The 13,222-nt window shown below is 46.4% G+C and overlaps 1 protein-coding gene across 4 annotated transcripts in view; it reads right to left on the bottom strand.

Annotated features, from left to right (window-relative positions):
• WASHC1 (WASH complex subunit 1) overlaps nucleotides 1–13,222 on the bottom strand; it is a 63,175-nt gene that overhangs the window by 16,540 nt on the left and 33,413 nt on the right. For all 4 annotated transcript variants that reach the window (XM_053255286.1, XM_053255285.1, XM_053255287.1 and 1 more), the window contains exon 3: nucleotides 388–499. In XM_053255286.1, the coding sequence (XP_053111261.1) occupies nucleotides 388–499 (112 nt within the window). The remainder of the gene's footprint in view (nucleotides 1–387; nucleotides 500–13,222) is intronic.

A 13,222-nucleotide genomic window follows, 5' to 3' on the forward strand; every position in this document is an offset into this window, starting at 1 on the left:
TTCCCAAACTTAGGACCTCAGATGATGTCGGACTACAACTCCCATCATCGCCAAATTGGGCCAGGGATGATGGGAGTTGTAGTCCAACATCATCTGGGGACCTGAGTTTGAGGACCCTTGCCTTAACAATGTTTGGCCCACTTTTGAGGGAAAGTAGTACAAGTAGTGTCCTGTTTTCAGATTTGGAGGAATCGGGGTGTCTGGCATGTTATGTCAGATTTATACTCCAGTTTGTTGGTCCCAAATATAACATAAGGTGTTACATGAATGTTAAAGTGCTCCCAAAACGCATTGTCAGAAAGCTCTGTCTGTAGAAAAGCAACTCTAAGTCATGGTTTCTGAGAGGAAGTACAATTCAAAAGGGTGGTTACAAGAAGTATCCAGTACCTTAATAGCCTTCTTGCTGCCTTTTATCTTCTCAATTTTGGCTTGAGCAAGAGAGACTCTCTCATCTATTGCGTGCAGCTGCATTCGGCTGGTCTCCACTTGTTGGGAGATCCTGAGAGAGGAAAATATTACAAAAATCTAATGTTCAAGTAAATGCCTACATAGTAAGAACATAGTCCTAATAACATACTCTTATGTTATGATTAAGAGGGGTTTGGATAACTTCATGGAGGAGAGGTCTATCAACCGCTACTAGTCAAAGGGCAGGATGTTTCTGAGTACCCGTTGCAGGGGAGTAACAGCAAGAGAGAGGGCATGCCTTCAACTCCTGCCTGTAGGCTTCCAGTGGCATTTGGTGGACCACTGTGTGAAACAAGATGCTGGACTAGATGGGCCTTGAGCCTGATCCAGCAGGGCTGTTCTTATAGTCAAGTCATCTAAGAAGAGATTGCTTAGTCATCTGAACCTTTTGGATGGAAAAAAGGAAAGATTTTCTCTGCTCTCCTTTGTGAGCTCATGAACCGAACTGGAATTCTCTCTTGTTATTTTGCACTGGTCTACAGTCGTTGCCAGATAGCCTAGCTTGCTTGGATTTTAGCCCCTTGTTGAGTTTTCTCTACTCCTAACCAACTTCAAGATCTGTCTTTGTTTGTTGGCCACTCACCCATTGCTCCAAATTTGGGATTGCCATTAGAAGGGTTGGGTAAGTGATAGGTTAAGGAACAGGAAAGGTAATCCATAAGAAAGAAACAGAAGGCAATGATCAGCATGTATTTTATTTGGATGGGAAAGGGGTAGATAGAATTCTGCTAGGGGAGAGTCAAGGGAATGCACTAGGTAGGAGAGAATTTGGTGGACCCTTCCATCAATGCTTTGACCTGACTCTAAGAAACTTTGTTCAATACAAAGACAGATGCAAGTCCCATTTCCTTTCACACCTGACGTTTTCCTTCACTGAAACATCCCCTCCCTCCGCCCCAACTTAATTCTTCTGAACTTCTCACCAGTTCCAGCAAAATCTTAGCCTGAGGCATGCAAAAGTGCACAGACAGCATATACAATCCTCAAGAATTAATCCAGTTGTTGCTGACCAAGAGAGATATGAAAATTATTTAAGCCACTTCACTCCCACTAATCCAGAAAATCCACACCACACATGAAGTGACTCTAAAAATAAAAATAATACCAGTGGCATGCTACAAGTTATAAGTATCTATGCTCCAATGACAAACAGGCCAAGCCATAATAAAACCGTAAGAGGTTTTCCTAGAACTGGTCCTGCAGAAAGAGAGAAAGAAATATGACTTTCAACAGGAAAGAGCCTTTAAATTCTGTATGCGGCAACATTTCCTGGAAAGCAAGCAAGAGTGTGTGCCTCCTCCAGAAGATCATCATCTATAGAGCGAGTATCCCATGCAACTTCTAAACTGGCTCCAACTTGCCAGATTAGGCATGTGACCACTTGAAATGCTGGCCATCTTTATAGTCTTCTCACTCTCCTGTTTCCTTAGATTTCTGAGTAGGTATAAAAAGGTGGTTATACTTTCCTCACCAAGTGGCAGATCAACACAGATAATCAGCTTACCAAGTCATTATATGCACACTGTGGTCTGTTACCACTTGGCAAATGATAAACTGTATTCATCCTAACTTGAACTAGATCAGGCCAATACCTGATATGGAACTCACCAACCATTTTTTTTACCATGTGTGGGTCAAACTGCAGGCTTCCCTTGCCTGAAGCAGCTAGAATGCACACTACCACATCACCGACCTAAAATACAGCACAGCTTAAAGTACCAGCCACTTTGCATGAAAAATATGATGTCCCTTCAGGCCATTCATTAAGAAACAGAGCGCTCGGAAACAGAGATCTGCAGTGCATTCATTCAGAGGCAGATAAGGGTGGTATTGATACCTGTGATTCAAATAAATTAATGCCTGCCCCATTTTCCTAATTCTCTGAGGTGTGGGATGATAAATACATTAGAAATGGACCTGCAGAGAGACTCTGATGATGCCTCCCCATCCCTGATAAGAGCTTCAGGCAGGTCGGCTCTCAGTCACAGAATCGTAAACAGCAGGCAGTGCTGTTAGTATGCAGGCTGTCCTGATTAAGTCTCTGTTATCTCCCTTTTGGGATTCTGGACTAAACACAAATGATTGCTGTGGCATCTTAGAGATAAATCGACTTACATGGAACAGATTTTTGGCACACAGCTGATGAGAAGCTTCCCGTGAAGCTATCCAAAAGGAACTGTATGTGCATCATCACCCACGAAGAATCGCAGAAGTCACTGAGGTCAAAATGGGATAAGCAAACACACATACCCCCCAGCAGGGGCAAAGCTCAACCAAATGACAAATCTGGAGAAGGATTTGTGGTTGGACTTATTTTTTTTTAAAAAAAATAAGAGGTCATGAAATCATGAAATCAGGGGCATAAGCAAATTATTAGCTGCCAATTAAAAATGCAGGAAGTTCTCAGAATTACAAAACAATTGGTTCCTGAAAACTGGGCCTTAAATCTAAATGACTTAACTTGGAACAATTTCCCCATAGGAAACATGCCGTAAATGGGAGCTTGGGTCCTGAACGAAGGCCAGATGCCCAGTTTTTTTCTGCTGCCGCCAAAGCTGGTGGTGTGTCAGTGAAAGATGTGCAGGCATACAACAGAGAATCAGAAGAGTGTTGGATTAGGACTAGGAAGACCTGGGTTCGAATCCCCATTCAACCATGGAACTCACTGGGTGACTCTGGGCCAGTCATTTATCTCTCAGCCTAACCTACCTCACAGGGTTGTTATGATGCTAAAAATAACCATGTACACAGCTCTGAGTTCCTCAGAGGAAGAGTGGGACAGAAGTGTAACAACAAACAAACAAACAAACAAACAAACAAACAAACAAACAAATAAATAAATAAATAACCAACCCATTCCCTTCCTTGCTCTCTCTCTCATGTGCTGGTCTATGACCATAACAATAAACTTACTTTCTCCCGCTTGTTTAACACTAGAACCAGGGATCATCCCATGAAACTGACTGCCAGAAAACATAGGACTGACAAAAGGAATTACTTCTTCATACAACGCATAATCAAACCTATGGAATTCTCTGCCACAAGATGTGGTGACAGCCACCAGCCTGGAAGACTTTAAGGCAGGCTTAGACTTGTCCTTCATGAATTTATCTGTCAACAGCTACTAGTCGTAGGCCATCTCCAGCCTCAGAAGCAAGATGCCTCTCAATACCAGTTGCAGGGGAGCCACAGCAGGAGAGAGGGCATGCACATACCTCTTGCCTGTGGGCTCCCCAGAGGCATCTGGTGGGCCCCTGTGTGAAATAGGATGTTGGACTAGATGGGCCCCTTTGGGCCTGATCCAGCAGGGCTGTTATGCTCTCTCACACTTTCCCATGGAAGGTAGTCAGGCCACGAGGTAGCTGGCCTCCAACCTCCACCTGGGAAATGGTTAGACAGGGAAGGAAGGGCAAGAAGCAGAACGTGGGCTGGGAATGGGCTATGCTCTTTTCCTCCACCACCAAAGCACAGGAGCGGAGCCCGGAGGAAGAGCTGAAGCAGCAGTGGTGGTGGTGGTGGTGGTAAAGGGGACGAGTGAGTCCGTCAATCACTCCGTAGCCTCATATGCTGCTGGCCGCCACCAAGACTGGCAGCCTCCATGACAACGTGATGAGCCTGAGCCACCCTTGTCACCTTCCCCTCCCCAAGCTCAATACTGTCTACACTGACTGGCAGCAGCTGCCCAAGGCTGCAGGCAGGAGTCTCTCTCAGCCCGACCTGGAGAGGCCAGGAATTGGACCTGGGACCTTCTGCATGCAAAGCAGATGCTCTCCCACTGAGCTCTGGCCCCATCCCCTAAGGGGAATCTCTTAGGGCAGACAGGGCTCCCATGTAGCCCCCCATCCAAATGCAAATCAAGACAAGCTCTGCTTAGCGAGGGGGACTGTTCATGCTTGTTACTGCAAGGCTGGCTCCACTGTCTTCAAACATCTAAAGTGCCATTTGTCTTAACTGGGAGCCCCAACTGTAAGACCGACTAACAAAACCACACCCATCTGAAGCACTCCCCCTGCTGCAACAGAAAAGTTCCTTCCCTTTTTGGCTACTCAGGAAAAAGCAAATAACGGGCTGATCAGCAGCAGCTGAAGACGAGTAGCTCAGACCTGTAAACAAACAGTGGGGGGGAGGGCAGCACACACACACCCCCAAACACACATAGAGAGCAAACGGATGCAGGTGGCAGCCGCGAACAAGCGTTGGGAGGAAGTCATTGCTCTGTGAATATCTATCCCCACAGCAGAATGCAGCCTGTTCTTGCCCTTGCTCCATTACTGAACAAGAACATCTCTTCTGCTGGAAATTTGGAAGCGCATCAAGTAAGGCTGAAACGTGGCTGTCACTTCTCAGTAGCCCCAAGGAAGGGACTGCAGTGCCTACAAGCCCTGCTGCTTCTGGGCTTCCTTCCTGAAGGCAACTGGAAGAAACAAGACAGGCTTCTGGTCTTATGACTATGACTAATATTTATATGCAACTTTTCAACAAAGTTCTCAAAGCAGTTTACATTTAAAAAAAACATTAAGATGGTCCCCTGTCCCAAATGGGCTCCCCATCTAAAAGGAAATTTTATTTTATTTTATTTTATTTTATTTTATTTATTTATTTAACATTTATATCCCGTTCTTCCTCCAAGGAGCCCAGAGCGGAGTACTACATACTTGAGTTTCTGCTCACAACAACCCTGTGAAGTAGGTTAGGCTGAGAGAGAAGTGACTGGCCCAGAGACACCCAGCTAGTGTCATGGCTGAATGGGGATTTTTGAACTCAGGTCTCCCTGGTCCTAGTCCAGCACTCTAACCACTACACCATGCTGGCCACGCTGGAAATGCAAGGTAGACTCCGGCAACAGCCACTGAAGGGATGCTGTGCTAGGGTTGGATAGGGACAGTTGTTCCCCCTTCCTGCTAAAGATAAGGTAACAGCCCCTTTTAAAAGTGCCTCTTTCTCATTTCTCAAGAGGAGTCCTACCCAGGTTAGGGTAGGGTATCTCCCTACCCTCACCCGCATACAGATGACCAAAAAGACTGCCCAAATCTCCACACTTTGGGGCAACTTTGTCCATGCACCATTGAAAGCATAACTGTGAGAACCAACACCCTTTGCTTAAATTTCACAACATGTTCTCCTGCTGAAGGAGATGGTTCTGATGCTCCTGGATTCGATGGAAGCAGCAATGGGGACGGACCCAAGACAGACAAAGCTTCTACACCAAGAGTGCAAGACCATGAAAGCCGGTGTGGTTTCCAAGGTCCAGACTCACAGGGCTGAGAAAGAGAGGGCTGGGCCCTTAAGCACGTGGCAGGTAGCTCAGACAAGGTTTCGCGAAGAGAACAGCCAACGCTACCCGGCTTAAGGAGGTAAGTCTGGAAGGGTCACTTGCAATCAGGCGCTGGGCCCCGGGCACGCACAACTGGCAGGCAATAATTCACCTCAATAGAGAGAGGGGCCAGGGAGAATTGGGGGGAGGTTAGGCAATTACAGCTGAACATCAGAAACGTCAAGAGGAGGTGGGCAGCAGACCTCCCTAGAATACCAAGCAACTCCAATTTCATGTCTCAAGTACAAAAGCAAATGATCAGTCAAGGAGAAAGAACATTACAGAATGGAATGAGAAATGAACAGCACAGGAGGATAAAACAGCTCAAGTATTAAATGGCTTTTCCCTAAGACCTCCTGCATATTAAGGGAGAGGGTAGTTGACAGGGAGGCCAGGCTGGAAACGGGGAGGAAGAAAGCTGGCTGGCACAACCTTCCGCTCCGCTCCTCAGATCAAGCCGATGGCCAGCTGGGCTGCGCTCTATCCGGGCATGCTGGAAATGGGCCCTGGACCCAATTTTTGTTTAACAGGTACCATATTTACCTGAATCCAAGACTAAGTACCCCCCCCGCCCCCAAGTTATTTGATATTTGAAATTGGAGGACCATCGTAAATTCTGAGTCCTCTTCCTTTCAGGTAAATAGAAGTGTAACCTGTATTTAACCTCTTTTTTTAAAAAGAGGGGGGGAGTAATCTTCATATTACTGTTAAAATACAGTAATATGAGTGCAAGGCTGAATTCAGAATGGAGAATTCTCAGCCATCATCTTGCTGGGTGCTGGACCAAACAGGCACGGTATAGCTGTTTGGGTAGCCAGCCCGGGGCTATTCAGTTGTCTGACTACAACTCCCATCATCCCCAGCTCTGCAAACTGCAGGAGAGGGTGATGGGAGTTGTAGTGCCTTATATTGCTGGTGCAGCCATATAGTAAAGTGGGTGAAGGTTTCAGAAGGGTGAAGGTAAAAAAAGGTGTCCTCCGCAATATCCAAACTGCATTGCATGGGTCCGGTTTCAGGCTGGCGGGAACCCTGAACAGAACCACTCCTCTTAGGGGCTAGGGATACCCTGCAACATTTTGTGGAGGAGCCCCCACTAGCTCATTCTTTCCTACACTTGAAATTTGCAAGCTGGACTGGGGAGCTCAGGCTGAGCGGCAGTGAGGTCTATAGTTCCACCTTTCCCTTGGTACCAGAGTGAGCGTGGTGGTGTCCTCAGTCAGAGAAACTCTGGGAAGAAGCCTTTCTTTGCTTCTCTCTTTCAGCCAAGGCAAGAGCTCCAAGGCATCGCTGCCCCTGCAGTGGGCTGGGGTGGGAGGGAGTCCGGCAATGGGCTGCTTCCAGGTGAAGCATCGTGACGGCAAAGAGAGCAGTTCCATACATCCATGGAATCCCCTGCACAACTTCTACCATATCGGCTGTTATTTACTCATGGCAGTACAGGAGGACACAGCAGACGCTTGCAGTTCACGACTGCTCAGGGATGGATTTAAAACTCCGTTCAAATGCCAGCTCCCCTCAAAGTTTGAAAGGCAGCAAATGACAGTGAATGTTTTCCCCGGAAAAACCAAATAAGTTCAAGTGTTCAGTCACTGGGGGCGGGGTGGGGTGGGGGAGAAACAAAAACACCTCACCCTGACTTCTTTGCCTTCTGCTCTTTTCCGCTTTCACATTTAACAGCTTCTTAGTCTTATTTCATGTCTGAGTAAGTGCAATCAGAAGCTTGATGGGTAGAAATCCCACGAGAAAAGGTAATCACGATTTCTTCCCCCCCCCTCCATTAAGCTATTGGTTATTATCCTAATTAATGTTTATTGCACTTTGATTACTCCTTGAGCATGATTTGCAGGTGGCAAAGTGCTAGCAGACAGTCCCACTTCGGAAGGTGCTAAACTGCCTCCCGGAGTTTGTAAAGATCAGAGCTGTCACGATGAGCGCGGGCGGGCGGACAGACACCCCCCCCCGCTTGGAAATGGCTGCATGAGAGAGACTGAGCGTGCCATGCAGCCATTTCCAGGAGGCATATTCTCACCCATGAACACCAGCTTCCTTTGTGTTTCTGAACTCTGCTAACTGAACGAAGAGGCACCTTTTAGAGTGGTGTCTCTCTTATACTTCACAGGGGGAGAGAAACCATTCCTGCAGCATCATTTCCAGTGGCTATTACTGCTGGTTGTGTGTGTGTGTGTGTCTCCATACATTTTCATGCATGCATATACACAAGCATACAAACACACACATTTAATTAATTAATATCTATGTAAATCATTTGGGAACTTTTGTTGGAAAGCAGTATATAAATATTCTCCGTTATAGTACACAAACAGTGGATACACGTGTGTGTGTGCGCATGCGCGCGCGCGCACACACACACACACACACAAACATAAGGAGCTGCCTTCTGCTGAGTCAGGCCATTGGTCCATCTAGCTCAGTATTGTCTACCCAGACTGGCAACGGCTTCTCCAAGGTAGCAGGCAAGAGTTTCCCTCAGCCCCATCTTGGAGATGCCAGGGAGGGAACTTGGAACCTTCTGCATGTAAGCATGCAGATGCTCTTCCCAGAGCGGCTCCATCTTCTAAGAGGAATATCTTACAGTACTCACATATGTAGTCTCCCATTCAAATGCAAACCAGGGTGAACCCTGCTTAGCAAAGGGGACAATTCATGCTTGCTACCGCAAGACCAACTCTCCTCCCAGCTGTAGCTCCTTCTTCTACCTGAGTAGAATCCAAAGTCCATGGGAAAGCATCAACCAGGCTCTTTCCTTACCAACCCTGCCTAATCTCTGGGAGTGGAGATACTGATGTGGTGCTGGCTTCTCTCATGTGGCTCAGGGCTGCCAACATATAGGAAGAAGCAGTGGAAGTAATGTCGGAACGGGGCCCTCAGATGGTCTGATGTGGGGGGCCCAACAACAATGCTGTCCCCCCCATATCTCTTCTGGCAGATCTACAAACTACAGAGCAGCAGTTCTGTAGCTTTGCTTTCTTAGCACTGAAGTGTAAAGATGGTGTGATAGTTTCTTCTTAAAAGTTACACATTGGCTAGGTAAGGAACTGACCAGAGATGAATGCATCTATACTGGAGAGAGTCAACCCATGCTAAACTGCAGCTGGGAATGGGAGAGTTATAGGCCAGCAGCTATAACCTGAGAGCTTCAGTCTGGCCATCCTTGGTCTATAACAGGGATTCCCAACTTGTGGAGCTCCAAATGTTGCTGAACTACAGCTCCCATCATCCTCAGACACAATAAATTGTAGCTGGGGATGATGAGAGTTATAGTTCAATTGACTGGGAACCTCTGATCTATACTTAGGCATTTTGCTGGGATACAGTTAGCCACTTGCTTACTGGGGGGGAGGCAGAGATTGTCCCTGGACAAATTCATATAAAAGCATGTAGGATCATCCCTAAATAACTGCCTTCCTCTGTAGGAATCTACTTGAGAATTAAAAATGGTCAGAGGGGGCATTCTGCATGTCCTATCACATTCAGGGATTACTTTGGTGTCAATACATGAGGGTCTTCTCTGGTGGCCTCAAGAACATGCTATCCTTGCCCTGAAAGCACTGTTCTCTCTAAGACATGTGTGCGCTAACAAGTTTTTGGATGGCTGCTCAGTTCAATTTAGATCCCGCTCAGGTTGAATCAGGAAGGCCCCATTCTGAATGCACATGCACACCACACACACTGCATTAATACTACCGCCCAGAACAAAACTCATTCCGCACAGAAATGAAAAACATTAGAGGGACCACTGCCTGGAAGATCCTTTGGGCTCCTAAAAAGTAAAGTGTGCCATTGAGTTGGTGTCAACTCCTGGCGACCACAGAGCCCTGTGGTTTTTGTTGGTAAAATATAGGAGGGGTTTACCATTGCCTCTTCCTGCACAGTATGAGATGATGCCTTTCAGCATCTTCCTACATCACTGCTGCCCAATATAGGTGTTTCCCCATTGTTTGGGAAACACACCAGTGGGGATTCAAACCGGCAACCTCTGGCTTGCTAAGTCAAGTCATTTCCCCGCTGCACCATTAGGCAGTGGTAGGTATACAGGTTCTTACATTGTTGCTTGCAAGGTTGCTCAAAGGCACATGTTGGTTCTGAAGTATGGTGAAGAGAGCCATTTCACAAAGGTTCTACCTGGGAGGGAAACTCAAGTGATTTCAGTGCTGTTATACAATTCACCGCATCACACTGAATTTCAGCTTCTCTACTGATGCAACAACCGAGGCGGGGGCGGGGGGAGATTTCATCTGACTGTTTGAAGAATTAAAGCCCGTAAAATTGACTTAGACATATTGAACAAGTGGTTATATGAAAATGCAAAAAATCAATCATTTGGGGGAAAACAGAGAGTTTCTATGGATTCGCAGGTTAGCATCCGATGCGTGTAACCTCAACTCAGCTGTTCACTAGCACCATGATTAAAAAGCAATCCTAACTATCTGCTTACCTGCCATTTATCATAATGGCACTTAATGCATAACGATTAAGTTTTTAGAGGATTTGGTACGAAAACAAGCCAGTTAGCAAAACTGTCATGAACAAAAGCAGTTGTTAACGCAGCCCCTTCGCACATTAGCTGGATTTAGAAACAATACAAGAAGTGGTTCATGCCAACTATAGTTAAGAATCCAAACCATAGTTTGGGCTTCCAGCTATATAGCAGGCAAACTAAGATTTAGGACAGGGGTATGCAACCTTGGGCACTCCAGCTGTGGCTGAATTACAGCTCTCATGATCATCCCCAGCCACAATGTATTATGGCTGGGGATTATGGGAATGGTAGTTCAACAACATCTGGAGTGCCCAAGGTTGCCTAGCCCAGATTTAGGAGCAGCTTGTCTGCTTCTCTCTCACATCTGTGCAGGACTCGGCTTCACACAGTCACAAGTTCATTCTTGAGGCCTTTCAATAGAAGGATAATGTGGAAAGGACTTTATTAACATGACTACACGATACCTGCATGGGAATTTTATGCCAAGTGTCACATTTTGATCTAGTCTGGCACAAACAGTTTGCTAAGAGATGCAACTGTTCCTTGACTCTCTTTTGCTCTTTCATCTCTTGGAGCCATTCTGTTTCATAAGACAGAATTTTCTTTCCCCCAAACTACACAGCGTTTTGTTCCTTTTAAAAGATTCCATGTGCCCCCCCGATGTCTCAGACCTTTCTAATTTCAGACAAAGCCCACTGACAGTACCACACTGAGTCAAAAAATGGAAGACCAGAGCACAAGAGAGATAATGTAATCTGCCAGCCAAGTGTGAAGAGCAGACCTTTCACACGTTTTCCTTCCCTCCCCACTTTGTACGGCTGGGAGTTTGCAGCAATAGATATTTCAGGCCACAGAGTGTTATAATTCCAGACAGTTCCCTCCTCACTAAATCTCTGACGGAAGTCATGCCTGTAAAGTGAAGTGACTTCTCTGCATCTCTCCCTTCAGGGCTAACTGAATGGAAGAAACTCATCCATAAGAACAGACGTAAAATTAACCCCACATGGGAGGGTTCAGTGGTGGATTGTGGTGGAAAGAGGAAGACCCTCTCTTTTCGAAAGATAATCAATAATGGCAATAGAAACCTGCAGGTGAAATCTGAATTCCATGAGACTGGGAAAGGGAAGAGGTGGGGTCCACCATACAATCAAGATACACTAATTAATAAAATAAATAAATAAATAAAATAAAACAAGGCTGTCTTCTGCTACTTGTGTTTAGTGGCATTCAACATGCTTGGTGCTGAAGCAGGTCTATAAATGGAGCAGTCTGACATGACAAACTTGATTAGTATCACCATAATGAGAGAAGACACACCTCTCAAACTTTTCTTTTCTATGAAACTATGAAATGTATGGCAGTCCTTTCTGATGAAATTGGGAAGTCTTGTTCTCTCTTTTGGAAGAGCTCCAGAAGTATTTTCCTCAAACTAGGCAATTGGACAACAAGATGGCAAATTAGGTTCTGTGTAAATGTGTAAAGTGATGCACACTAGGGCAAAAAAAGAAAGAAAAGAAAAGAAAAGAAAAAGGTGGGGGGAGGAAAGTTAGTGTATAACCAGGACAAGAGGTCCCAGAAAATGGGATCACATCAGACAGCTCAACAAGAACATCTGCTCTGTGTGGTGGCAGAACTTGCATTCTAGTGGCTAGCAGGAAAAAGATTGAATACGATACTGGCTCTCTTATAACCCCTCTGTATTAATCTATGGTGGTTGCATTTGAAACACTGTGTACAATTCTGGCCATCCCACATAAAATAAGAAGGTGGGAGGAGCAACCAAAATGATCAAGGGGTTACTTAGAGCATCTTCCCCATTAAGAAAGGCTAAAGACAGACAAAGCAAAGTATTTCCTCATACATCACATCACTAATTTGGTAACCTCGATGGCCGCTAATATTGATGGTTTTCAAAGAGGATGAGAAAAATCCATGAAGGATGAGTCTATCAGTGGTTAAGGGGAACCTCCATGTTCAAAGGCAGTGCGTCACTGGACACCAGCTGCTGGGAGGAAGGCGACAGCCCGGGCGGGTTGTCAACATCACACCCTGCTTGTGGGCTTCCAGAAGCATCCGACTGGCCACTGTGAGAAATAAGGGGCTGCCTCTGTTCTGATCCTACAATAGGGTCATGTGTTCAACAGACTCTTACTGTGTGTTCTTAAGAGTGGACTACACAGCCTTACGTTCTTTGGCTCAAGGAAGATCGAGGGGTGACTCATGGGTCCATCCATCCCCACTGGTTCTTCTGGTTCTTCCAACCCTCCCTGGACCTAAATGGGAGTGCTTAAGTGCTGCCACTTACTTGACAGAAATGAGAAGCTGACTCCGAGGCCTCTGGGGCAGGGCTGGTCCTTTCATGTGGCAGAGCAAGAAGCTCAGGGGCTTCAGGCAGCAGAGTATCTGGGCGGCAGCAGGGTGATGGGGGTGTAAGATGCCCCCCACCGCTACCAATGGACCCGCTCTTCAGGACAGAACTGACCCTTGCAAGCTCTGCCTCTCCTCGTCCACCTTGCAAAGCTTGCAAGAAGCACAAGGGGCGAAGAGGAGGCTGTTTGGAACTTCCCTTCTCCCCACTCCCCTAAGCGACTTTCAAAACTTGTAAAGGGCTGGTTTTGAAAGGGGCTGGCCCCTACTAGGGTTGTAGGACAGAGCAGTATTTAGCCCTTTGCTCAGGCAGCACAATACCTTGGGCTACCCTGACTCTGGCGTGACTTCATTTCCTGGAGGGAGAGGCACCGCCAGTTTTTTCAGCTGGGGGGATGGACTCTCTCTGCTAAGTTGCTCAGGAAGGGGCTGTTGTGCCAGGAGGAATGGATTCAGCCCCACAGCAGCTGGCAAGGAAAGCCTAGACCCTCCACACTGAAGAATTTGGCTGGAGTTGAAGTTGATGGCTCACAATTGATGTGAAGCTCTTTGAGTGCCTGTAACCTGCTATA

Source organism: Hemicordylus capensis, chromosome 5, assembly GCF_027244095.1.
Source record: "Hemicordylus capensis ecotype Gifberg chromosome 5, rHemCap1.1.pri, whole genome shotgun sequence".
NCBI lineage: Eukaryota > Metazoa > Chordata > Lepidosauria > Squamata > Cordylidae > Hemicordylus > Hemicordylus capensis.